Raw genomic sequence first — 26969 nt, forward strand, 5'->3', positions numbered from 1 at the left:
TTGTCACTTGCCTAATCGGGTCATTGTTGCATTGTCACAAAAATGTATTATTTATTTGCATGTCTTTTTTAGCCATTCGGTACTCGCGCGCTCCAGAGGCGGTGCGCAGTCACATCCAAAGCGCGCATGCGTATATAAAGCCGCCTTGCGAGTACCAAATTGAGTTTGCTACCAAACAAGCTCAGTAGAACCCTGCACGGGTCTCAAACATATGCCCTAGTCCGGCCCTTGTCCGACAGATTATCAGAATTACCGGCCGAGTCCGACTGCTCCAGTCTGTCACGGGCTCCCCGTGTCTTTTTTCGCTTTCTCTCTTCACCATTACACAGTTGCTGTTGTAGCCATTTTTTAAGTAACGACTAAATGGCCAGTGGCAGACAGTGAGTTAATCATAGCCTATGTTTGATCAATTTAGCCTTCTGACATCACCACTTGACTAAAATAAAATCTATAGGCCTATATAAAATACTTAAAAAAGCATATCACAATGTTATTTTAAATGGTTAACCTAGATAAATGTGTGCTATTAGGCACGTATCCAATCGTTTGTGCAGAGAAGCTAAAGTGCGCTTTGCAGGACATGGAGTCGCCAGCGCAATCACTCGCATTTTTTTCTTATAACAGTGGAAACAACAGTATTTTTTGCTCATAAAGGTAAGAGTAATACATCATTCTGGACTGTTAAGGGTCTACTTTTATTTGTGTCCACTCACAATATCAGCATATGTTGTGCTTTTTTGTAGAAAACAAACAGGATGCGCTTTCTGCCGTCTCGGTCTTGAGCAGGAGCGCTTCACAAAAATGAGCCGAAACTCTGCGAATATTCTATTTCCCCTGGCCCCGACACATTAATCATTGTAATTACTTGCTGGGGTTTTGCGGCAAGCTTTGCGTGCGTTTTAATGTGGAACTCTTCCAGCTCTCGCTGCTGCTGGACAACACCGTCCGAGCCGCTCTTGACAGTCGTGGTAGCACAGTCTCGTGTTGTTTCCACCAGCGCGGCACATCTTTTTCATCACCATAATAATTGATGGATATCTAAAATATAAAAATGAGTAAGCAAGCTCGATGCCAGGCCCGCGTCTGAGCTATGACGTGAAAATTGTCCCGAAGCCGTAAATAAGTCAGGGCCCGTCGGGCTCGTGCTGAAATGCAGGGCTCTAAAGCGCAGCTTGTTGCATTTAAGCAGCTAAAATACACACAAAATGATGCCAAAATGGCCATCCTGGCCACACCGTTAAATAAATGATAATATTCAGTAATGTGATATGTGAAATGTGGAGTAATGTCTGGCGCAGTTGCAGCTTGTACTTATTACTAAAACAAGAAAGCAAACAAGTAGCATTAATAGTCATTCATTTTAGTTAACATATGCTATGATAAGTTGAACAGATTTTTATTCTTATAGTAACATAATGGAACATTTAGGTCATGAATATTGTCTCAAAAGTCATGGAAATTTATTGGTAAAAATGTGTACGAACCCTGAATTACTGTCTTGCTCTACAGTGCCACACTGGTCAAACCGCATTATTGCAGGCTCTTACATTCGGTCATATGAGATCAAACGACTATTCAACAACATTTGTCAACAATTTTTTATTGTCGACTAATTGTATCAGCTCTACTAAAAACAGTCCACATGACTCGCACAATACTTTTGAATGGCTTTGTGTGAGGAACAGACTGAACTTTAACTAAAAAATCTATCCTTTCACCGCAGCGTTCAAATCTCATTTGCCGGTTTGAATCAAAAATATGTGAAATTTAAATGTGTTGTAAGTGCAAATAAGATTTGAGAGCTGCAACATTTAGGGAAATCGTGGCACTTTATTACATATTTTTCATTTTTGAGTAAAGTATTTTTAACACGTTCTCATTTTGTCAACAATTGGTTGTCACATCACTTTTTTTTGTGCTCCATTTACCCATATGGATTTTAAATGTTACTGTTATATTTATATTTATGCATTTATCAAACACTTTTTATTTAAAGTGACTTCTAATAGAGGAGCATAAGCAATTAATCACACAGCCAACAGTATTTGCAGGATGCAATGCCACATTTATTAGAAAGCTAGATTAGACAAACTAGAGCAGAGGAGAAATACAGAGAAGAAAAAGAAGAGGATCTTTTATTTATTTATTTATTTGTAAATATTTTATATTTTCTTTATTATATTTATTATATTTCTATTTTGTTTATTTGGTGTATTTTTTTAGCATACATTTTTTTATTTTATGCTTTTTGCTGTTTTACTCTGCGAACAACAATATCAAATGCTGATTCCAGACACATGAACAGATGACAAAAACAAAATGGCACTTTGTCACAGTGTGAGTGTTCACACTTGGTGGAAAAAGCTCCATGGGAATGTATAATTTCGTTTTAACATCATTTAGCAGTGAAAATTTGCCCCTAGTATACTGAAGTGAACTTATCTCACATCTGTGTTTCAAACCTGGATTTGAAGTCATGACTCATTTATAATCTTTCTTGGGATTAACCAGACATGACTGAAGTGATCAAATCAAGCACACCAGAGTCCATGTTGCCATGCAGTATTGAAGTTTAACTCTTTAATTCCCAGTGCTTTGGGCTTGATGTCGTTTTAGCAGCCTGGTTATACCATTATGTGGGAGGCCCATCTCATCACAAGCTCCGGATGTTGTCACAGGGCTGTAATCCTTCTCTCTCTCTTCCTGCCGCAGGGACGCACAGCTGTGCGCCCATCAGAGAGGGAAATCTCATTTGAGGATGGAGGTTTATTTTAGTGAGTGATCTAGCTGAGTCATCAAGGAGGATATACAGGGTGTGTCTCAGATGAGTCTGAGTCATCGTTTTATAAATTGAGTCGGTAGGAAAAGGAAGCAGTGTCTGTTGGTCTTGAATAAAGTGTCTCAAATTTGGTAAAAGTGTGACTGATTTTGTGAGCTCAAGAGATACTGAGATTAAGAAATTATGTTTTAGCGTTTTATTATTATTTATTATAATTTTTATTTAAAAAAATCACTTCTATTTTTTTTTTTACCCCTTTTTCCCATTATTTTGAGTTAAATTAGTTTAATAGATAATTCGGCAGAATTTTGCATATTACTTCCATATAAAACCTATCAGATACGTTTTCTTTTTTTAGTGTGATTTTTCATAATCGTATTCTTTCTCCTGCTGTTTGTGTGTGTGTGTTTGTGCGCCGCATGTTTTCTGCTGTCAGAACTGCCTGTTCAAAGTGTAGTTGCCGACGGAAGGCCAGAGTCCTGCGGTAAGAGTCACTGGGTCACTGCCGCTGCTCTGGGGATTTGCTGTGGTTTGTGTGTGTGTGTGTGTGTGAGCCTCATTCTTTTTCTTTCATGCCCGCCGCTCATCAAACTTGACCTGCATTTATTTCTTAGCATGTCTTGGTGTCGGGCTGTACCTTGATGGAACTGGACTTGCTCAAAGACATGTTTAATTGTCAGCGATCTTGAACCGTTTGCATTATGGCCTTGTCCTCACACACAAACCTTTAACCTTTCTGCAGTCTCTTTCTAGCTCACTCTGTTTGGCTCTTTTCATCTATTCTATCGTGAGTTCATGCCTTTAGTTTGCTTTTAATCTTACTTTACAGCCATCTGTTTGATGTCAGTGAACAGAATGAATGAACAGATGCTCGAAACATTTAGCCAGTTCTTTGTGGTTAGTTGACCAAGTGCACTCAGCCCAAGTTGTTAACTAAGAATTTATTTTAAATAAACACTGTTTTCATAAAGTAGTTTGACAACCAACACAACGTACTAGTTTTATAACATTGGTTCTCATCCATGAACTGGCATTTGTGCTGTGAGAACATTTTCATGCAAAAATCTGGATTTATTTATTTAAGCTTATTAAGTTGTCATTTAATTTTTTGTAAATTTGGGTTAAAATTTAGAACCAACTCCGATTACATGCACACAAAATTATAATATTGATAACAATCTACATTTAAAATGTATATAATATTATAATATTATTAATGCAGAATGTTTAAACTTATAAAATGTGTACACTTCCATTCAAAATCATTCTAATATGCTGATTAAAAAAAAACATTTATTAACAATGTTGAAACAGTTGTGACCTTGTTTTTTTTCCAGGAGTCTTTGATGAGTAGAAAGTTCAAAAGCAAATGCATCAAAGTTCAAAAGTTTTTAATGCATCCATGTTGAATAAAATATTGATTTCTTTAAAAAAAATCTTGAACTGTAGTGTATATTTTACATTTAAATAAAGTTTACTATGCTAATTTATGCAAGCTACATACATGCAACTCTAAAATATCAGAGACCAATAATTATTGTTTTCTTCTTATTATTGATGATAATATTTTCCAGATACTGTTTTAAACATTGCTTTTGGCTTCAGCACAATAAATAGCAAATTATTTAATTTAAAATAGGCTACTACTATTTTTCCTCGCACAGTATAAAATATTTTGCTGCTTTAATCTGGTCAGGTCCTTCAAATGAGTGATTCTCTTGAATCAGATCTTCTAATAATGCATGAGAATGAGGTAGAATCATTCCAGTCACTCCAACAGTTTCCAGGAGGTTTGAAAGATGCATACATTGAGTTAATCCAGGCCAGATGTCACATCCATAAAGCAATACAATACCAAAGGCAGATCATCTGGTTGTGTTTTATTGAGTGTAATTGTCACAAATTTGGAATGCACCAGTCAATCAAGTTCAATATAATGGCTACACTCAGCCAGAGTGTGTGTGAATGTGTGAGGGGGCCTGTTTTTGTGTTAGTAGCACAAATGGAGGAAGATGCGCTTTTGTAGTCATCACACATCAATGGCTTCTGACCTACACCACAGCGTTTCATGGAAACACATTGCAGACTGATCCAGTCTGGTGAGATACTTGTCTGGCGTGTTCTTGTTCTTCACACAAGCAGCGTCCATGAACATTAAACATTAAAAGACACCAGTCTGCAGAGTCATAAAACGTTTTTGCGGTATACAGTTGCATTGTCAAACCCTGAATGACAGTATGCTTAAACGCAAACAGATTCTGATTAAAAAAAAAATCTGTACTGAATCTTAATTTGTTTAGTTGGTACACAAGTGTTTTGTATCTCGACAGCTCTTTCCAGCTGTAATATGATTTATCTATTTGTGAGGACCATGATTTTATTATTTTAAACATGCATTTTTAATTAATTTTTTTTCTTGTTTAATACTTCAATGCTCATAGTTGAGAGATTTATTCTTATGTGATGATGCCGGGCCTGCACAAATATGCCTGATTGATTGCAGGGTATGTCTTAATATATGATCTGTACAAAAGGTCTATTACAAGTATATACTCTTCATAGTATTATATAAGAATATCCCACTTTACAGTCATCTTGAAATCAAAATTTACCTCATTTACTTTATTAATACACCTTCGAGATCTTATTGTAAATTGTGATTTAACAGTTTACGTTATTCCTAAGGAAAAAAGGTATTTTTGTAATCTTTCATCGTAATGTAATAACTTGATCCTATTCTGAAACTTCTTTCCTTTTTGGCATCATCAAGACCCTTTTTATTTTTTTATTATTATTAATAATTTTTTGTTAATTCTAGTATTATTACTACTACTACTACTACTAATAATAATAATAATAATAATAATAATAAATGCCTTATTAATATTATTAATAATTTGTTTTTGTTGAAAATCTATTAAATTTAGAAATATGTCTGATTACAAAAAGTAAAATTGGTTGAGAACACCATTTCTTGTAGACTTTGCTATATACTACAATCTTTTGAATTTCTCCTTGAGCATATTTATATTGTGGAATGAGGTTTAGTTTCACATATTCTAAAATCTGGGGTCGGTACGATTTTTTAAAAATATTTTTAAATGAAGTGTCTTTTGCTCTCCAAGGCTACATTTATTTGATCAAAAATACAGCAAAACAGTAATATTGTGGGTATTACCATTTCAAATGAATGTTTTATATTTTATTATCTTTTAAAATATTATTTATTCCTGTCATGCCAAAGCTGAATCAAGCCTTCGCTGTCAAATGATCCTTCAAAAATCATTTTAATATGATGATTTGGTGCTCAAGAAACGTCTTATTATCAATCATTAATTTTTTATTAATGTATTTCAAATTTATTTTTTTGTATTTTATTGACCTCTTTTGAACGGTAGTGTATGGTTGAGTAGCTTTCTCACATTTTCTCACATAGACTTCCTGTAAAGTCACAAGCATACCAGAAAAGAAACAGTTTTTTGTTGTTTATGTAGTTTCTAAAGCTCTTTTATGACTGCTCAAGGCCTTTTAAGAAATCTTTTTTGGTGTGTTTATCTACTGTCTCTCAGCCTTTTGATCTGGTTTTACACACACACACACACACACACACACAACACCACTATACTGTATGTGAACACACACTTCTTTATCCAGCTCCTTGAATGCTACTTACCAAGTCCTCATCCTCTCTTTTGCACCCTCCATATCTTTCCATTGCTTTATCCCCCTCTCTCACTCTCTGTCTGTCTCTCAGGGCTTGTGCAGCGTTGTGTTATCATCCAGAAAGATGAGAATGGCTTTGGGCTGACAGTGAGCGGCGATAACCCTGTGTTTATACAGCTTGTAAAAGAGGGTAAGAAAGACACTATCCCTGTTGTTCACCATTCTTGTTTTGCCCTCCATAACATGCACATGCAGAACAGTTTCACGAGTGACTTAAACACATACTTGTCTCCTTTAACCACCAAGGCATGGATAATTATCTGGTTGTGTATCACCACAGTACAGTATAATTACGACACTAACAGTGCTAAATACATAGTTGCTTTTCCCGTAACTACAGTGAGGCAGTGAAAATGTGTATTCAAGCTACATGTGACCATCCTTACACTGTACTGTGGCGGTACCATGGCACAATGACGGTATCAGATGGTACCGTGGTATATTTTTTCATTCCATCAGAGTGCATGATCTCTCTTTCTCTTCTTTTGCATGTAGATGGAGCTGCCATGCGAGCTGGTGTTCAGACAGGTGACCGGATCATAAAGGTGAGGATCATCAGGAGCTCCACCATGATGAAGTTCAGATTTATTAATCAGAGAAGTCGATTTTAATAGAAATTGTCGAGATTCAGTTCAAAATGAGCACAATCTGTCTGACCAGCCCTAGAAACTGTTACTGGGGCTTGTGTCTTTAAGCCCTGTGGCTACAATACACACTCTCCAGACAGGCTCACCTGATGTCGCAGGATGTCTCGGGTGCTGTGCTCTGCCACTTGCTGGCTGAATGGAGAATTATAACTCTACATATTTCTCTGGTCCTAATTATGAGTTCGGAAATCACAATTATGGTGTGACGTACAATATCATTATGTTTTTGAATGAAGTCTCTTATGCTCACCAAGCTGCATTTATTTGCTTAAAAATAGAGTGAAATCAGTAATATTGTGAAATAATTTTTCCAATTAAAATCATTCTTTTCTGTTTTAATATATTTTTTTAAATGTTGTGCTTGTGGTGGCAAAGCTGAATTTTCAGCATCATTACTCCAGTCTTCAGTGTCAGACAATCCTTCTGAAATCGTTCTAAGATACTAATTTAGTGCTCAAGAAACATTTCTTACTATTATCAGTTTTGTGAAAAAATATCACGCAGCATTTGTCAGGATTCATTGATGAATAGATAGTTCAAAAGAAAGCATGTATTTAAAATAGAAACATTATAAATGTTATTATTGTGACTTTTGACCAGTTTAATTTGTCCTTGCTGAATAAAAGTATTATTATTAATAATAAGTATTAAAAAAATCGTATTAACCAAAGTTTTGAATGATAGTGTACGCTCATATCATATTATAGTTAACTAAAACCATTAAAAAAAAATTGTTTCTTGAAGTAATACTTGAATCATTTTCGTTGTTTAACTTGCACTAATTTAACTGAAAATAAAAATAAATAAAAACTATATAGACATATTAAAAAAAGCAATAACTAATAATAAACAAAATTACTAAAACGCCACAAAAATGTAAATAAAATTGGAAAATGCAAAAAATAAAGGCTTATTCAAAATATGAATAAAAAACTATATAGTATCTCAGTGGAACTAAAATAACGCTGAAAACAGTTAAATAAGTATTTTTAGCACCATTTTTTCATTGCTAATACAGAAATAGACAGTAACTGGCAATATTGTTCTTAATATTGAGAATTGATTTGATATAAAAATAAAGTTGGGCTATTAAGTAAATACAGCACAAACTAAAGACTAATGTAGCATTGTGATTTGTTAAGTATCATCTATGAATTTCAATTAATCAGCATGTTTAATGTGTGTTTTTTCATGCAGGTCAATGGGACATTAGTTACACACTCAAATCATGTAGAAGTTGTAAAGCTAATAAAATGTAAGTAGCATGAGTCTTTCACTTTAATCATTTTACTGAAGTTATTCACTTTAAAATTAACAGTACTGTACAGTTGTTGGTGTGTTTGTGTACAGCGGGCTCCTACGTGGCCCTAACCGTGCTGGGGAGACCGCCGGGTTTGCCTCAGATCCCCCTCTCAGACGGCGAGGGGGAGGAGGGGCCTCTCTTCTCGCTCACCTCCCCTCACTCCCCGGGGCCCATCGGTCCAGACCGCTCGTCTTCCTCCCCCAGCCCCTCGGAGTGCAAACCAACCCCTCTGCCTGTATGGGTAAGAGCTCAGATCATTGATAAACAGCCTTGATCTCCCTCAGCCCCATATCATCTGCCTTCTTTCTTTCATAGCACTGTATGCCTTTTACTACAGTAACTCATTATGTGTTTTTCTGGTTGTGTTTGAAGCATCACAGCAGCAAAACGGCAACAGCAGTCACATGCTTTCATACAGGCAGCGTTTTGGACACGTAGGAGGGCTATGGCTCTATACAAAAGTGATTTCTGGGTTACTACATTGAGTATTTCCTTTCATAATGGTTTAAATTATACACTGCTGTTCTAGGTTGGCTTTTTTTTTTCATTCAGCACGGACGCTTCAAATTGAGCAAAAGTGACAGAAAATATATTTATAATGTTGAAAAAATTTTCTGTTTCAAACTATTTCTGTTCTCTTTGAATTTTCTTTAAACTTGCTTTAGAGCTGCACGTTTCTGGATAAACTGAGAATCACAGTTTTTTTGTTTAAAATATAGATTGCGATTCTTGCGCAATTCTGAAGAAAATCATGAGAGAAACAAAATAATTTACTAGAGGTTCTGACAAAATGTTCATTGCTTCAGTTTATTAAAAAATACATTAATTTGGATTAAATAATTAAAAAATAATTTTGAATGAAGCATGTCTCATTTATAAAGTCTCGTTTCGTTATTGAATGAATCAGTGTTTATAAATGAATCTCTTGAGTGAATGATTCAATGACAAATACAAATACTTTTTTTAAAAGTCGTAACGAGATAATCGATACAATACATACAAGTCTCAAAATCTCAAAAGGTAATTTACTCTATTAATAATGGTAATATGTGGTTGAAAAGACTGAAGCTGTTTCATACTGTACATGAACTTATACATGGCGGCTGCTTGCTTCGGATCAGCAGCAGTCCGAACACAGATTTGAATGTTGCAGTGTTCAAAAGTGTAGTTTTCAAAGTCCCTAAAGTCTTTGGATTAACGCTTGTTTCACAACAACATGCCAGCGTTTTGTCGCTGCCCAAGTTAATGAATGACCGTTCACATCACGGCGTGACAGTAAACTCTCTCATTCATGAACATGGACAGCGTCAAAAATATGCACCGCTGATTCTTGCAGCGTGAAACAGTCGTAATAGTCGTAGCTTAAAGGAGTAGTTCACTTCTAGAATGAAAATTCTGTCATCATTTACTCACCCTCCACTTGTTCCAAACCTGTATGCATTTCTTTCTTCAGTTGAACACGAAAGAAGATATTTTGAAAAATGTTAGTATCCGAACAGTTGATGGGCACCATTGACTTCCATAGTATTTTTTTCCCCCTACTGTGGAAGTCAATGGTGCACATCAACTGTTTGAATACTAACATTTTTCAAAATAACTTCTTTCATGTTCAACAGGTTTGGAACAAGTGGCAGGTGAGTAAATGATGGCAGAATTTTCATTCTAGAAGTGAACTACTCCTTTAATCAGTATCATTTAGGAATAAGATTGCGTGGGTGTTTGACTTTCATTAGAAAAATCATGCAGCTCTAACTTTCATCAGAGAGTCCTGAAAAAAATGTACCACAAAAATATTAAGCAGCATGATAATAATAAGAAATGTTTCTTGAGCAGCAAATCAGCATATTAGAATGATTTCTGAAGGATCATGTGACTGAAGACTGGCGTAATGGCTGCTGTTCAATTAACAAAGGACAAAATTATACTTATTATATAGAATAAAAGAGAAACCAGTTATATTAAATTGTAATATTTCACACAGTATTTTTGATCAAATAAATTCAGCCTTGCTGAGCAAAAGTTCTTTCAAAAGCATTAAAAATCTTACGGAACACAAACTTTTGAATGGTAGTGTATGTTGGTTGTCAGGAGTGTACAATTAAAATCAAGCCTGACAGATGTGTTTTTATATATATATATATTCCATTATTTAGCTTTTTGAAGAAATGTATTGTATTAGAAGACTGTGTTGCTGATTAAGTTGCCATGCATTCTTGCCATATTTTCTATCAAGTTTTGAGAACTGAAACCCTACTTGAAATGCTGCTGCTATGCGGAGTTACTTATAAATAACGCATGCATACTGTGACCTATTAGTATGTGTAAATGCAAGCTGTATTTCGCACACATTCAGATTAGAGCCATTGGAAAGTATTGACTTAATTTGCAGAACTGAAGCTATTATTGTAGACTAACTCATGTGTGATTAAGTCTGTCATTGCACTCATACACTTAAGTGTACTTGTATCAACCACGTGATGTCGTGACAGCACTCTCTGAGTGTTCAATCTCACATCTTCTATGACAAGAGACGTGGGAATGATCAGAGCTGCTGTGATGTTTGATAAATTACAGGCCATGACGGAGGAGCACAGCAGGAACCCTACAACTAAACTACTGAAGGAAATCCAGGATGCCAAGAAGCACATTCCACAGCACCAGGAGCAGCTCAGCAAGCCCACTGGGACTGGACAGGTACATACTCATACACACACACACAAACCAACAAACAGCCTGTGATTCAGAGGAATTCTCAGTTCTGAAATGTGAAGTAAAAATAAATAAATAAAATAAAAATACTGTAATAAATTCTATATATACACTAATGTTAATGTAATGTAGAAAAAATTAGTGAGATTTTTGCATTACGGTCATAAATTGGGTTATTTATATTTTTTATATATATTATATGTAATTTTTTATATTTATTAAATGTGCTTAATTGAAATGACCATAATTACACTTAAGGGCCTCGTTTCCTTTATGCAAAACATAGTTTTGTATTTTCTTTATTTTTATTGTGAGGTGAAATATGACATTCCTTAATGAGATTCACCCAATCACTTTGGTACATAAATACACTCTCAGCTATAATATCAAGTTCATCAAAATTGAAACTAAAGGAAAACTTATTGAGTTTGTTCATGTTAAATCATTCATTTTTGCTAGTGACACTGTATGTAACAGCAGGTGTGAATGCAACTGAGAAAATTAACCATCACTTTACATCGTAATTTGGCTCTTTAATGGCTAGAATTAGTAATGCTCATAATGTGAAATTTTATTTGTCAGTAAAACGTGTGGAATGTGTGACATCAAGTAGCATATTTCAAATGGGAACCCCTGGTTCAGCTTCCATCGGACGTTTAAAGGGGTGCTATTATGCTCTTTTACAAAGTCTTGATTTTGTTTTGGGGGTGTACTAGATCATGCTCTCATGCTTGGTGGTTCGAAAAACGCATTATTTTTCACAGTCCAAACGAGCCGTTCGTTGTAGTTCTTGAAAAGGGATTTTTAAACGACATATCTTCCTTTGGAGTGGACTTTGAGATTTGTAACTTTCTAGATCTTTTTTATGCCCAAACATACACACTACACACTGACTAAAATTAAAAAAGTGAAAAAGCATAATAGGACCCCTTTAAGTCATGTAGTCTAGGGTTAACTAAAGCTAAAACTATAGCAAAACATATTCATTACCTGAAGGAAAAAAAAAACCTTATTTATTTAGTCAGCTAGTTTCCAAGGCAGCATTTCTCAAGTTGAAGTACTATAATAACTAAAACTAAAGTACTAAAATAAACTAAAATGTTATAAAAAGCTATATGGAAATATGAAAAAATACAAAAACACAACAAAATTACTCAAACTTTGTTAAATAAAACTGAAAATGTAAAATAAAATCTAATAAAAAATATTAACAAAAACTACAGTAGTATCAATAATACTAAAATAACACTGTAGTCCAGTACTACACCGTGTCCTAACAAGACACTATGTAATAATAAGATTCCAAAGACAAGCAATTTGTCACACTTGAAGCAAAATATCTACAATACGCAACAAAATTAATTACAAATCACAGCCAATCAGAGGAGCATGTGGGTGGGCTCTCTCTCTGCAAGTACATAATCAAATTGCAAAAGAAGAAACCATATTAATATACAAAAAACACATAGTAACTGAGTTGTCAGCCACGTTGCAGCACCAGCATGGCTGACCAAGTCAAACCATTTCAAACATAGAATCCCCTGTCAAGTTCAAGTTCAAGTTCAAGTTGAGCTTTATTGTCATTCTGCTGCATGTGGGGACATACAGTGGAAAAAGTCGCTCATTGCATCGCTGGCATGGCTTGTTAAGACAAAAAAAATCTAGTTAACATAAAAAAGACACCTTTTTAGAGATTGGTGACACCAAATGCCAGTGTTCATAAACATACAGTAGTTTTCTCCTTTTTTGTTTTTAGGAAAGTTGCATGAAGTTTCTGCATGTTACATCATCATCAAAACTAGGCAGGAAAATAATAATGCCTGACCTCTGTGGGCTTCAGTAACTAATTTTTTTACGATTCTGTTCAAGCACCACTGGTGGTGTAGAAATTACACTTCACGTTCTGGCAATATGTTATGATGTCATGACAGTCCTAATAAATGTTTGTTTATGTTTGTTGTAGGATGGCTCCTTATCTCCAAGGCCACGAGAAGGAGAGCAGGAGGTTGGAGGGGGAGATTTGGATCGGCCCCCTTCCTGGCAGGGCGATGCTGGAATGGTGCCACCATGGACCAACAATACCACAACCCCTGTCAGTACACCTCCTGAACAGCTGCTCCCCATCAACCTCACCTTCCACATTTCACACATTTGCTTGGATGCTGATTTGTGATTCCTCTGTGTAATTGACATTTGGTGTCAACTGATCCATGCAGGTCACTCCCAGTCCTGTCCCAGAGAGCCCATGCCAAAGAGAGACCCCCTGCCACAGCCCAAAGACCACACCCCGAGACAGCCTCAACTCCTGTCCTTCACCAGACGCTGAAGACACACCTGACCTTGTGAGTGACCTCTTTGACCTCATGCCTTCATTTGTAGTTTCTGTGCTGTGCATAATCTGAATGTTTCTCATTTAGGATTCTCAGTCGAGTGTGGGGAGCCCCTACTCTCGTCCGGTAGCACACATCATTGGTGCTGAGGATGAAGACTTTGACACAGAGCAGGAACAGGTAGGGGTGACCGTGGCTTGGTTGTAGTCTGTACGTTTATTTCTTCCTCTTAATTTTTAGACTCACAGGCTCTACTTCAAACACTAGTGAGCTGCCTACCTAAGGCCCTGATATACTCACAACAAAGTTCTTTTTTTTTCTTTGCTTAGGGGTAAAAAGAAGTTTGAAATATTTGAGCAGTGGTATACTGCAAGCAAACCTCCCAGCACTGCCTATGCTGCTGAGAGCAGGGTTTAGATGAATTTGTAATACGTGCTGCAGGCTTTCCTCTCAATAACAAAATAAATAAAACTGATGGCAGTGAGAAAACAGCAGTTAAGAAAGCATCTGTTCATATCGATGTGGATATGTTGCACAAGTGCAATTTGGCACTCCAGTCAACTTAAGTCACGTCACGTTTAATTATATTGTACTTTATACAATAGATTGCTTTAAAGCAAGCAGCTTTACAGCAGGGCTGCACAATTAATCGAATTTCTAATCACAAATTTCAATTATGGATGCCACAATTACATAATCGTTCAAAGCAGCGATTAATTGTCCACTTATGTTGTTCTGCATGCTTAAGATGCTTTTTTTTCTTTCTACATGTTATCTTAAGGGTTTTTCCATTGTTTTAATTTTAGTTTTAGTATAACATTATAATACCATGCATATTTTTACCTTTTTATTTAAAGAGAAACCAATCCGATGTATAGTTGACATTTGAGGCTTAATAGCAATAAGAAAAGCAGTAAGTTTTTCAGTTAGTGTTTTCAGCTTGTTTATTTTCATATAAAAATATGGCATGCAGTTGCTTCAAAGGAAGGTGTAAACATCATTAATTTAATCGCAAATTAATAATCGCAATTACAATTTCAAAGGAATAATCGACAATTATGATTTTTGTCATAATCATGCAGCCCTACTTTACAGTATTAAACATGAAAAAAGAGTGTTGTGCCACTTACAACTTCAATTTTTACTATAAAGCAGCTTTCCAGTGTGTTTATATTTTTACTTGTGTCTGACCTCGATGGACTGAACATAAAAATATATATAGAAGATTTCCACGTCAAAGAAGGCGGAGCCCCAGAGCACACCTACCTCACCACGGACCAGTGTTATTTCAAATGTGTTTACCAGCCAGAGCGAAGTTTTCCAAAAACTTTGCTTTACCAAACTCCTAAAACAAACTCCAAATGAACTTCGTTTTGGTCTGATTTTATTTGAAATGTCGTCACACCAGTTTGTTCTTCAATTCATTTGAAGTATATAGCAGGGCCTCGCACAGAAGTCACTTTAAAACCAAGCAGCACAGTGAATCTTTGTGACCAACTTGGAACCCATTGCAAATTCTTTGTATGGAAATAATTTGCCCTCACGCGAAATTCCTAATTGTGTATATTTGTATTGTAATGACTGGATTTTGCCTGCAAAAATTCGCTGATCAGCAATACATGTGAAAACAACTTTACGCTCAAATAGTTTTAAAAAGCATTCAGGTATTTCAGTTTGCTCCAGCGAATGCATGTGCAGTCCTAAGCGCAAGTCTCAGGACACTAAGTTTCTATGGGAAACGATGATTGGCTCTGTATTTAGAAGGCGGAACTTTTTCCACCATATTGCGTGTTGCAGTTTCTCCCATTCATAGTAATACGGGTGAGCCATCTATGTCTCAAGTCTATCTGTAAGTCTTTGATCTCACTGGAAACATTCACATGATTTCGATTTCATTCCTGTTAGAATTTGATGCATCAAATCATTTCTCATTTGCATAAAGTCACTGAGTAACTTTTCTCAATGGTGTTGTGTTTCTGGACATGCCCACATTGCGTTTGAAATGGCAATCCCTCTGCCGGGACCACAATCCAGTCTGGGCCCAACCCAAGCGATGCCCAGGAGTTCTAATTGCCCTCCTTTTTGGCGACTCTACTTGTGATGTCATTTTAGAAGGTAGCTGCCTAGGTAGACAGTTGATAAGGAAGTTCACTAGTATTTGGAACAGAGCCCATCGTTTATTCCTGGAAAATAGCAAAAGCTTTTACACATTTACATTCACAAGCCTGCATTTAAGTTTAGCATTAAACCATAAAGTTGAATAGTATGTTAATGTGTACTTGTAAATTAACTCTCTCTGTCTCTAGATGAATGGCCAGTGTAGCTGTTTTCAGAGCATAGACCTCCTGAAATCTCGGCCTGCTCACCTGGCAGCTTTCATCCATCACGTGGTCTCTCAGTTTGACCCTGCACCGCTGGTGAGATCGATTACCCACGAACCTGGAATTTCCAGGCATCTAACAAAATGTTTATAAATTACTTTCCATGTTCCATGAATCTCCCTTGCATGCTTATGGTTGGGTCTCAGACCAGATGAGTCACATCACTCATTTACCTTCTCGCTCTGCAGCTGTGCTACCTCTATGCTGAACTTTACAAACAGACCAGCTCCAAAGAGACACGGCGAATCCTCATGGATACCTTCTTCATAGACAAAACAGCTGTGAGGAACTTAAAAACAGTCTTAGATTGTTTAGCTTGTCATAGATGTTGTGGTCTTTGTTTAAGAGTTGTATTTTGTTTTTAAACAGAGCTTGAAAGTAACAGTGCCCGAATCCATCATCGCTGACCTGGGTAAGTTGAAACTTCTAAATCCTAGGGCTATTATTTCAAATGAAAACAACTAAATATCAGCTGATTAAACCATTTTAACCATCTGATATTTTGTTTTTTACTTTTAAATTCATCTGTATTGGCTGATATTTACTGATTTGTTGGTAAATGAGAAAAGCGTCTGATTAACAATATATATATTGTGCATCTATATTCTTTTAAAAGACACCCATCTCATTTTAGTGACACTATAGCCGAACTTTGCATGACTTTTATAAATGTTTGTGTGAACGTAGAACGGACTGCACACTCAATTAATACGGAACGGAAGAGGCCAGAGCCCATCTCAGAGGATGTCCACCGACAGTATGTGCAGCAGCTGCAGGACACACTTCTACCTGACATCCAGAAGAACCTAGAAGACTTCAGGTGAGAAGCACTTATCTAATACACACACAAAATCAGATAAAACCCTCCACACACACTCTTTAACTCCAATGTACCAGCACAAGTGTCTGTCAAATCCACCTTCTCCAGTATGTTCACCCATGTGTTATCTGTATGTCTCAGGCACAAGCGCAGTATGGGTTTGACCCTGGCTGAAGCGGATCTAGCCCGCCTGGATACAGAGAGAATGAGAGACCGCGTGGCTCTGGAAAAAGAGCGATCCTGTGCAGAGCACATCATCTCTAAGATAGAAGATGTACTGTAAGTGCACATGGCCATTCTGACATAAATGTATGTGAATATACCTGTAGATGATGCCACTTGTTCTCTTGATAGCAGGGCTCTACAGTGCGACCATTTCAGTCGCATTTGCAACTGAAAACTACTGCGTGCAACTATGAAAAAATATTTAGGTGCACCAGTGTGACTGACCCGATCAGCATATTTGTGTTTGCGCTCAAGGGAGTTTCAAAGGTTTCTACTTGCAACGTGTGTTTGCAACGTTGAGTAATGTATCACAGACATATCTCTTGATTCTTTGAAAGCAATGTTAATCAGAATCCACTCACTGCTCAAAACACCAGAGTTTAGTTCAGTGCTCAGTTATGCAAGCTCACGAATCCTTTCATTATAACAAAGTGCAAAATAATATGTAAAGTTGTGTAGTAAAAAGTTTAAAATAAGATATTCATTGTGCAGTTTAGAGAACTTTGTTGATTATAATGGAACATTGTGAGATTGCGATGAACTAAGGTGACAGCTTTTAATGATTAATACAACAGTTCAAGAAGTTAATATTAAGTGACTTACATTGTCTGACTACAACACTATTCCCTGACTTTGCTCTATTTTGTCAACGAAAATAGTTTCAAACAAAGTCACAGCTGAGCCGCTGTGCATCTCCAAGCAAACAGCCATCTTTCGTTTATGAATGAACATGCGTTTTTAAAGGGGTCATATGATGCGATTTAAATTTTTCCTTTCTCTTTGGAGTGTTACAAGCTCTTGGCACATCTGTTTACTGATCCTGGGAGAGTAACGTTAGACTAAAATGTCAGAAGTTCTGACTCACAGTCTGTAAGTACGTTTTCATTTAAATTATTTGCCACTGATGATTCAAACGCGAGTTTTGGGCAGTGTAGAGTAGTACTTGAATAATGTTCTTTTTAGCAGCATCATATGACCCCTTTAAACTAATCTATTGAGTCAATGATTCAATTACCTTTTTTTTAAAGACAGTTACTTGCTTTGTTCGTGAATGAATCGTGAAGTAAATCATTTAATATTTCTATATTCAAAATTTTATATTTAAAACATTCATCTCAACATGAATTTATGAATTTAACTGCACTCATGCCACCTCTAAGCCTCATTAAATGTCTGTAAATATAACTACATGCCACTTTTGTTCTTCTTTGCAACCTCTGTAGTGCAAAATACTTTTAATATTCGATTTCATTTGATCAGTAACTTATTCTTCTTATTCTATTGTTTTAATTTGAAATTTTAAAAAGGCTTATACATTTTTGACATAAAGATGACACTTTTAATAAAGTTAGAAAAAAATGCCATTACAAAGGTTAAAAAAAAATGCCCCTCTAAATCACTTTAAATATCACCTCGTAATATTGATCAGAAGATGCTCCTGAATTTTTTGACTGTGCTCCTAAAATATCACCTCGTAATATTGATCAGAAGATGCTCCTGAATTTTTTGACTGTGCTCCTAAAATATCACCTCGTAATATTGATCAGAAGGTGCTCCTGAATTTTTTGACTGTGCTCCTAAATTTTTTTTAATTTGGAGCACAAGTCCTCCTAAAAAGAAAAGTAAGCGTAGAGCCCTGGATAGGTTTCTTGCCCTCCTCTTTTTTTTCTATGATGTCTCTCTGTGTATAGCAGTTGGTGCTCATGCACACAACAGTCAAACACACTACAGATAACTGCTATTATGTTATGTTATGTAACCCTTTTATTATAAGTTTACAAAGCCCTTGCAGAATTTAAGAAGTTTAGAATTATTAAAAAATAACATCCTAAAAAAAGATCTTTAGATCATAAAATGGTATTCCTTTTTATTTAGTACTACACAGAAGAAGCTACCTAAAAGATATATTTATAAAAGATATAGCTTCTCACTGATTAACTCACTGAGAACACTTAATTGCTGTCCATGACTTTAAATCTTGCAATACTCCTCTAACACAGAGTGTCCCACAGGGCTCTGTTCTTGGTCCTCTTCTTTTATATAAATGAATATTTTTAAGGAGCATGTAAATTTAGCAAGAGACCAGTATGTAAACTGATCAGAATTGTATATGCCTTCAGAAAGATAACGGGTGACTCATAACAGTTTGCAAGGGGCTTTTTAGAAAGAGAAATGAATGCTAATATAATGCTGGTGTAAGTACTATATACACTTTTTAATTAAAAAAAAAAAAAGTTCCCAACTGATGAATATAACAAAAATGAAAATAAAGTGGGAACCAAGAGGAAGCATTATTTGAAAGAGTTATGGTTATAAGGTTTACATATGACATATCCGCCATTCATTGTTTGTCATCTTTTACACAACTGGTTCCCATTTGACCCAAAAATTAACTAAGATTAAACCTAGACTAATATGATAGCATTGAGTTTAACCCTCTACCGCACACATTATGATAGACCTATAGAAAAAAATATTTGAATCTTTTTCTTTTCTAAGAATGGCTTAACTTGAAGTGCTGTAAAAAAAAATTTGGAAAAAAATATTATTTTAAGGTACTTTATGATATGTTGCCATACGGCAACAGCATACAATAGTGGATCTAACTTAGGTATGTTGCCATATGGCTACACCATGCGGTAGAGGGTTAAACTAATTATGGTAACATCTTTGGGTTTAAACCAAAATGGGTAAATAATATTTACATATTACACTTTTCAAATGAGAAGTAAAACACACTGGAAGTTGTGTGTGTCTCTCACACTTCAGTAAATCGCAACTTATGTTTTGTTTCAGATTGACGTCACAGGCCACAGAGGAAGATAAGTGGTAAGGGGAATTCTCATGTCCTCTCTTTCCATAAATGACATATTACAACATAGATTAACCCCTGAAACACTGTCCAGCCTCATAGATTGAGGAATAAATCCAAGGTGACATAGAAATTGAGTATTTAGTAAAATGGTACAGTTTTACATTACTTTATAAAGTAGTAAAACCAAACTTTCAAGTCTGAAAGGGTACATTTTTAAAGGCAAAAACCGGCTACAAATCACACTAGCCCTATAGTTTCCCTCCCAGTTTTAGCTGCAGTCTTGTGAGTGGTGTGTAGTTGCAGCATATGATCGGTCAGGAGCCCATATGGGCGGCAGCAGCAGGGACGGAGGCGTTGTGTGTTCGCCCAGATGGCATGCAAGAGAGTGTAGCCTAATGAAGTCTCTGACAGGAGCTTGTGATTGCTATTTCTGCTCTGGCACTGACTGCAGTTACGCATTGTACAAGTCATCTGTTTGGCTTGTAAGTGTTTGTGAGAACAGCTTTGTAAGTTCTTCGGCTGGGGTCCTAGCTGTCAGAATAATTTTCTGCACACTGTAAAGTATTTCAGCATGGACTGAACCGAGCTCTTGCTCCCCCTTGTGGAAGTTACAGATAATGATTTCTCAGAATTGTTAAACTACAACAGTGAAACTAATGCCGAGTTCACACTGCACGATATTAGCCCGATTTTTCACTCGCCGACAGGTTTTGCGAAATCGCCGACAAATGCCCGACATCGGCGGCAAATCGGTGCTCGTTCACGCGAGTGACAATCACGCAGTGTGAATTATCAAAGACGCGATCTGAGGGAATCGTCGACACGTCGCCGACGGCCGCTAAATATTTGGCATGCTAAATATATGGAGCTGTCGCCGATTCACAATCACGCGGTGTGAAATGAGAAATGTATAGATATATGAACAATTATATCATACAGAAACAAGCACAAACATTTGCTTTGTGAAGTCATGCAGTGTGAAACCCCCTGTCGCCGATCCATCGTGCAATGTGAACACAGCAGCAACTGAATGCTACCCCAGATAGTCACACACTGTGAAAACAACGGCGATCCGACGAGTTTGAAAATCGTGCAGTGTGAACTCGGCATTAGTTGAAGTCAAAGACTGAATTAGAAAAAAATATATATATATCAGCTAGTATTCTGTTTTGGATGAATCATCAACCCCTGGGTATATATACAGATATAATGAAGCAATGTAAATGCATTACTGTTGTTCATACTTAAAGTTAGGGATTTGAACAAATTCCAAGTATTATTTTTTTCTCATATTGTCATTCTCTTTCACAGTAGCACCATGCAGTTTGTGATACTGTCGTATATGAAGCAGCTCGGTGTAAAAGTGAAGGAGTCTCGAGGGCTGGAGCACAAGCCCAAGCTAATGAACCTTTTCCCTAAGATAAAGGTACAAACTCTCAGCGAACATCCTTACTCGGTTTCCAAATGACTCCATGAAACCAAACCAGTGTCTCTGTGCTTCCTAAACAGAAAAGTATAAAGCCAGAGAAAGATGGAAGCGAGGAGAAATCGAAGAAAACAAGATTTTCTAGTGTCTTTCCTCAGAGACGGCCGAGCAGGATTGATGCTTCATCACGTAAGTTGATGGTTCATTTCACTAACAGTTAAACCAGTGGTTCTCAACCTTTTTGACTCAAAGGCTCCCATTGTCCAACAAAATTATTTGAAGGTCCCCATATTGGCTAAGATATTTCCTCCTGTATTTCTGCTGTAATAATGACAGCGCTGCTTGTTTTCAAACTTTTTTGTTAACAGAAACTGGGAATGTTGATATATTAAGTTAACCAAAATTTATTTTGGTTACAAGATTATGATTCTATATGTTCTTCAATAAAAAAAAATTGTTATTGAGGGGGCAAAATAAATCTTAATTAGTGTGTGTGTGTGCTAATATTTTAGTTAGTTTTTTATTCATATGATTTTTGTCATTTTTCTTTTTTTTTTTTTTATAAAGTAATCTGGCCTTGAGAAGCACTGGGTTACAACACAAATTTATTTTTGTAGTTATGCAGTCAGTAACGGAAATGTCAGCTAATCATAACAGAGGTCGTGTACAGTAGCAAAAACAGACCTGGTTAATTCTAGGCTTTACAGATGGTGAAATGGTATTTAAAATGAATTACTTTAAATAGTATTTCTCCGAAAACCTTGGGTTTACTTATTAGACTTATAAGTAAAGGGATAAAAATGAAAAGGAAAAAAAAATGGTTCATTTCTCAGTAAAAAAAATAAAAAAAGATTTTGTTTCAATTTCTTTTAGGGTAAAATCTCTGTATGGCATAATTTAGTTCCTTGTGAAGCTCCTTGTGGGTTTGTTTTACTTCCCTATATGTGACAATTTTATACAGACAACCACCTATTTGTAATCTCCTTTATATTTTGAAGAGACACACCATTCAGGACTCAAATCTAAGTTTTTTTTTTCTACTGGCCCTGCCACAAATAAATAAATAAATAATAGCTGGTTTTGTTTTTTAATAATGTTGTCAAAATATCAAATGTTGTCAATTCTCGATTCCAGTTTCGATATCACAGCAAAAACTACTAACTATTATAGTTTAAACATTAGTGAAGGCAAGTAAACAGTCAGTAATAAAATAAGAAGAACAAATGACAAGCAATAGAGCAAATACAATAAAACAAATGAAACAAACAGTGCTTTAAGTTTTTTCAGGTAGGTCTAACACTAGTATGCAGAGTAAAGAAATATTAAAGAAATTATGTAAGGTAGTCCATTCAAAATGAACGCTGCTTTGTCTTCACTGAATTAAATTTTATACTTGCATACATGCAGAACAGCCCGGCATAAGAACAGTTTCTTCCCTCAGGCAATCCATCTCATGAACAGTTAACTTGGCAATAAACATGTAATACACAACAATATCTATATGTTTATTTATTAAACCCACCATACTTATTATTTCCTTACATTCTTACATTTGTACATATCATACCTGTACACACAAATACCATCTGTTGTCTATTTTTGTACATTGTGTATTTTTTAAAATATTTGTTGTATATTATTATTTCCTATTCACTTATTCTATTTTTATTATCTGTGTCTTGTCATTGTAATCTGTTTGTGCTGTGGAACCAAAACAAGTTCCTCGTATGTGTAAACCTATCTGGCAATAAAGCTCTTTACATCCACATAAGCATAACTAACAATTCTGTCAGCTGTCCCAAGAGTCTTTCACGCTGACCTGGCCCATCAGGCAGTCATTATTGGCGAGCCCCAACACAGATTTTGTTCTCTCTCTCTCTCTCGCCCTGCAGTCAGCAAGGCTCTGGAGCCGAAGCAGCGTCCGACAAAGCCTCAGCTGCCATTGGGCACTGGAGAGCAGGCAGACGGGTCTTCTCCTCCCGTACGGGGCAGTCAGTCCAGTGAGGGCTCAGATGGCACCACTGGCCTGGTCACGTTACCCCCTTACAGCGCTCCAGCAGCACAGGGCACAGATGGCATCAGCCGAGAGTCGGAGACTGGTGAGAGATGCATCGCAAATCATTCCTGTCAAGTGTCTGTGGTCTGCTTTTACAAGCTTTCCTCCTTCAAATCTTTTTTGTTATTTTTGGGATTGTCAGTCATTTAAAGATTTAAATGAAATTAATTACATGATATGCTAATTCATAATCAAACTGATCATGTAAATTTGAGTACTGGCTGAGAAAAGCCCCCCAGTGAAGTTCAGCCATACTTATTTTCTTGGTAACACATTTGTTAACATTAGTTAATTATGTTAGTAAACATGAACCAACAATAAAAAGGTTTCCATTTTCATAAAAAGTTTTTCACAAAGAATGAAAAACATTTGCTAATACATTATTAAAATCAAAAGTTGCATCTGTTAATATTATTTAATAGACCTGAGTAAACATGAACTAACAATTAAACAGTGAGTTGTATATTTATTAACGTTACCAAGGATTAATAAATACTATATTTAAATACAAATAAATACTGCATTAACTAATGTTAACTAATGGGACCTTATTGCTCTTTAATGTCTTCTGTCTTTTTCTCCTCTTTTTATCTCCACTGTCATCGTCCCTCTCATTGTTATCTGCCCTTAATGATCCCTCTTTCTCTCCTTTCCTTGCACCATATTTCCACTTATTTTCCTGCAGCTGTTTTACAAAAACGTAGAATCTTATTTCTTGACTCAAGATTTGAAAAATGTCTAGTTTCTAAGGGAAATTACCATGGTTACTAAACAAATAGGATAGGATTCTAATTTAGACAAGCTTTCCTCCTTCAAATCTTTTTTTATTTTTGGGATTGTCAGTCATTTAAAGATTTAAATTAAATTAATTACATGATATGCTAATTCATAATCAAACTGATCATGCAAATTTGAGTACTGGCTGAGAAAAGCCCCCCAGTGAAGTTCAGCCATACTTATTTTCTTGGTAACACATTTGTTAACATTAGTTAATTATGTTAGTAAACATGAACCAACAATAAAAAGGTTTCAATTTTCATAAAAAGTTTTTCACAAAGAATGAAAAACATTTGCTAATACATTATTAAAATCAAAAGTTGCATCTGTTAATATTATTTAATAGACCTGAGTAAACATGAACTAACAATTAAACAGTGAGTTGTATATTTATTAACGTTACCAAGGATTAATAAATACTATATTTAAATACAAATAAATACTGCATTAACTAATGTTAACTAATGGGACCTTATTGCTCTTTAATGTCTTCTGTCTTTTTCTCCTCTTTTTATCTCCACTGTCATCGTCCCTCTCATTGTTATCTGCCCTTAATGATCCCTCTTTCTCTCCTTTCCTTGCACCATATTTCCACTTATTTTCCTGCAGCTGCAATTGGAGACTTCATTCATTGTGTGCATAATTGTAACATTTTTTTGTTTGTTTGTTTTTGTTTCTGTTTCAACTTTTAACGGTATGTTAAGCGATTTCTGGTAGCCAATGTTGACATTTGAAATCACCAGTGTCTGTGGTCTGCTTTTACAAGCTTTCCTCCTTCAAATCTTTTTTGTTATTTTTGGGATTGTCAGTCATTTAAAGATTTAAATTAAATTAATTACATGATATGCTAATTCATAATCAAACTGATCATGCAAATTTGAGTACTGGCTGAGAAAAGCCCCCCAGTGAAGTTCAGCCATACTTATTTTCTTGGTAACACATTTGTTAACATTAGTTAATTATGTTAGTAAACATGAACCAACAATAAAAAGGTTTCCATTTTCATAAAAAGTTTTTCACAAAGAATGAAAAACATTTGCTAATACATTATTAAAATCAAAAGTTGCATCTGTTAATATTATTTAATAGACCTGAGTAAACATGAACTAACAATTAAACAGTGAGTTGTATATTTATTAACGTTACCAAGGATTAATAAATACTATATTTAAATACAAATAAATACTGCATTAACTAATGTTAACTAATGGGACCTTATTGCTCTTTAATGTCTTCTGTCTTTTTCTCCTCTTTTTATCTCCACTGTCATCGTCCCTCTCATTGTTATCTGCCCTTAATGATCCCTCTTTCTCTCCTTTCCTTGCACCATATTTCCACTTATTTTCCTGCAGCTGTTTTACAAAAACGTAGAATCTTATTTCTTGACTCAAGATTTGAAAAATGTCTAGTTTCTAAGGGAAATTACCATGGTTACTAAACAAATAGGATAGGATTCTAATTTAGGATGTTTCTGTAATACAGCCCCAGGTTTGTATTTAGATGTTTTTATTTGTTTGCTTTGTCTGAGCTATGTCAGTGCTCTCCTGGTTATCAGGATCATGGCTCAAATCAGAGAATAATTGGCCTGTTTTACTTTTTTTTTTTTTTTTACTTTATTTTTTAATTGGAGATGGTCAAATTGGATGTGCCCACATTTAGAGAGAGGGATTTTTTTTACGAGTGTATTAAGGGTTTGAATCACAATTCGATTATCAAGTCAACGATTCGTTTTGATTCGATATCACGATGCATCACGATTATATGAAATTTATTTTGTGCATTTTTATTAAATTATATAAGCAGGCTACTTTTTAAAATAATTACAAATTAATAATAAATAAAAAAAATAGTTAAGAACTTAACCAAATAAATATAGCTTCAAAACATACAAGCAAATATAAAGTAATAAAGGGGGAAAAAGATAATTGCAAGTGATAAACAAAACGTACTTTCAGTATCCGAGTTGTGCTTTAAGTATCCGAAAGTTTACAGACAATCATAGTTATGGGTTTTTCGTTTTTCCTCAGCATTATTGCTGTTTGATGATGATCTGATGAGATCACGGACACTGGCAGCTTTAACAGGCTGCATTCACACCGATTCACACTAATGCACATTTCTATTTCGATCTGCATTCACACTAATGCACAGATCTATTTCAACATATCAGTTGTTTTGTCTTGTTCTGATAACTTAACTGTCTGTGTTTACATCAATTTCATATCATAAAAGTATTCGGAGATGCAAGTGCTTGAATGCAAATGTTTTCCTTGATGCAGAAAACGTGGACTGAATCATGGAATCCAGTCATATTTACCGTACAACTATATAATATTTGCTATATATATATATATATATATACTGTATATATACACACACATACATATTTACTGTATAATTACTTAAGGACACTATATAAGGACTCTCTACATGAACGTCATCTCTTAAGCTGCTCTAAGAGTTCATTTCTTGGGCATTTCAAATGTCATTTGATAAAAAAAAAAAATCTTAAAATTCACAGAGAAACTTGGTCCCAATCACAATTCTACCCCTTAGCCCTTCCCCTTTCCCCTATCCCTCCGTTTCGCGTGTTTATGTGAAGGGGTAGGGGTGTCTCAATTCTCTTTTGGTTGGAGGGGTAGGGGAAGGGCCAGACAGCCCTTCAAACAAAGACATAAATGTAATGGCATTAATAAAGATTTTAACAAAAAGTAATCATTTGTTTTATGTTACATTCAATCGTGAATCGTGATTTACGGTCATGTTACTCAAAGAAATGTTTGCAAAAAATCGCTAATATTTGCTAACTAACGTCATATCATTAGCCTATAGACTGCACGGTAGTGCCACAACATATTTTCATGTCTGATCAGGGCGATAATAACCACCATAGACATTGAGGGGGGCTAGTCCCCCCAATAATTAGAAATCACTAAACCCTTTTCTCAAATATTGCCAATTCGAGAGAGAGAGAGAGA

At 35.6% G+C, this 26969-nt stretch overlaps 1 protein-coding gene across 1 annotated transcript in view; it reads left to right on the plus strand.

Annotated features, from left to right (window-relative positions):
- LOC107664289 (rho guanine nucleotide exchange factor 12-like) overlaps nt 1–26969 on the plus strand; it is an 85246-nt gene that overhangs the window by 43032 nt on the left and 15245 nt on the right. Inside the window, exons 5-21 of the mRNA XM_016454811.1 lie at nt 6534–6632; nt 6998–7047; nt 8347–8404; nt 8500–8693; nt 11027–11146; nt 13125–13253; nt 13378–13503; nt 13579–13671; nt 15798–15908; nt 16061–16153; nt 16242–16284; nt 16560–16692; nt 16834–16971; nt 19714–19746; nt 21044–21158; nt 21242–21347; nt 23051–23257. Of these exons, the coding sequence (XP_016310297.1) occupies nt 6534–6632; nt 6998–7047; nt 8347–8404; nt 8500–8693; nt 11027–11146; nt 13125–13253; nt 13378–13503; nt 13579–13671; nt 15798–15908; nt 16061–16153; nt 16242–16284; nt 16560–16692; nt 16834–16971; nt 19714–19746; nt 21044–21158; nt 21242–21347; nt 23051–23257 (1848 nt within the window). The remainder of the gene's footprint in view (nt 1–6533; nt 6633–6997; nt 7048–8346; nt 8405–8499; nt 8694–11026; nt 11147–13124; nt 13254–13377; nt 13504–13578; nt 13672–15797; nt 15909–16060; nt 16154–16241; nt 16285–16559; nt 16693–16833; nt 16972–19713; nt 19747–21043; nt 21159–21241; nt 21348–23050; nt 23258–26969) is intronic.

Source organism: Sinocyclocheilus anshuiensis, unplaced genomic scaffold (assembly GCF_001515605.1).
Source record: "Sinocyclocheilus anshuiensis isolate Anshui unplaced genomic scaffold, SAMN03320099.WGS_v1.1 scaffold339, whole genome shotgun sequence".
NCBI classification, from domain to species: domain Eukaryota; kingdom Metazoa; phylum Chordata; class Actinopteri; order Cypriniformes; family Cyprinidae; genus Sinocyclocheilus; species Sinocyclocheilus anshuiensis.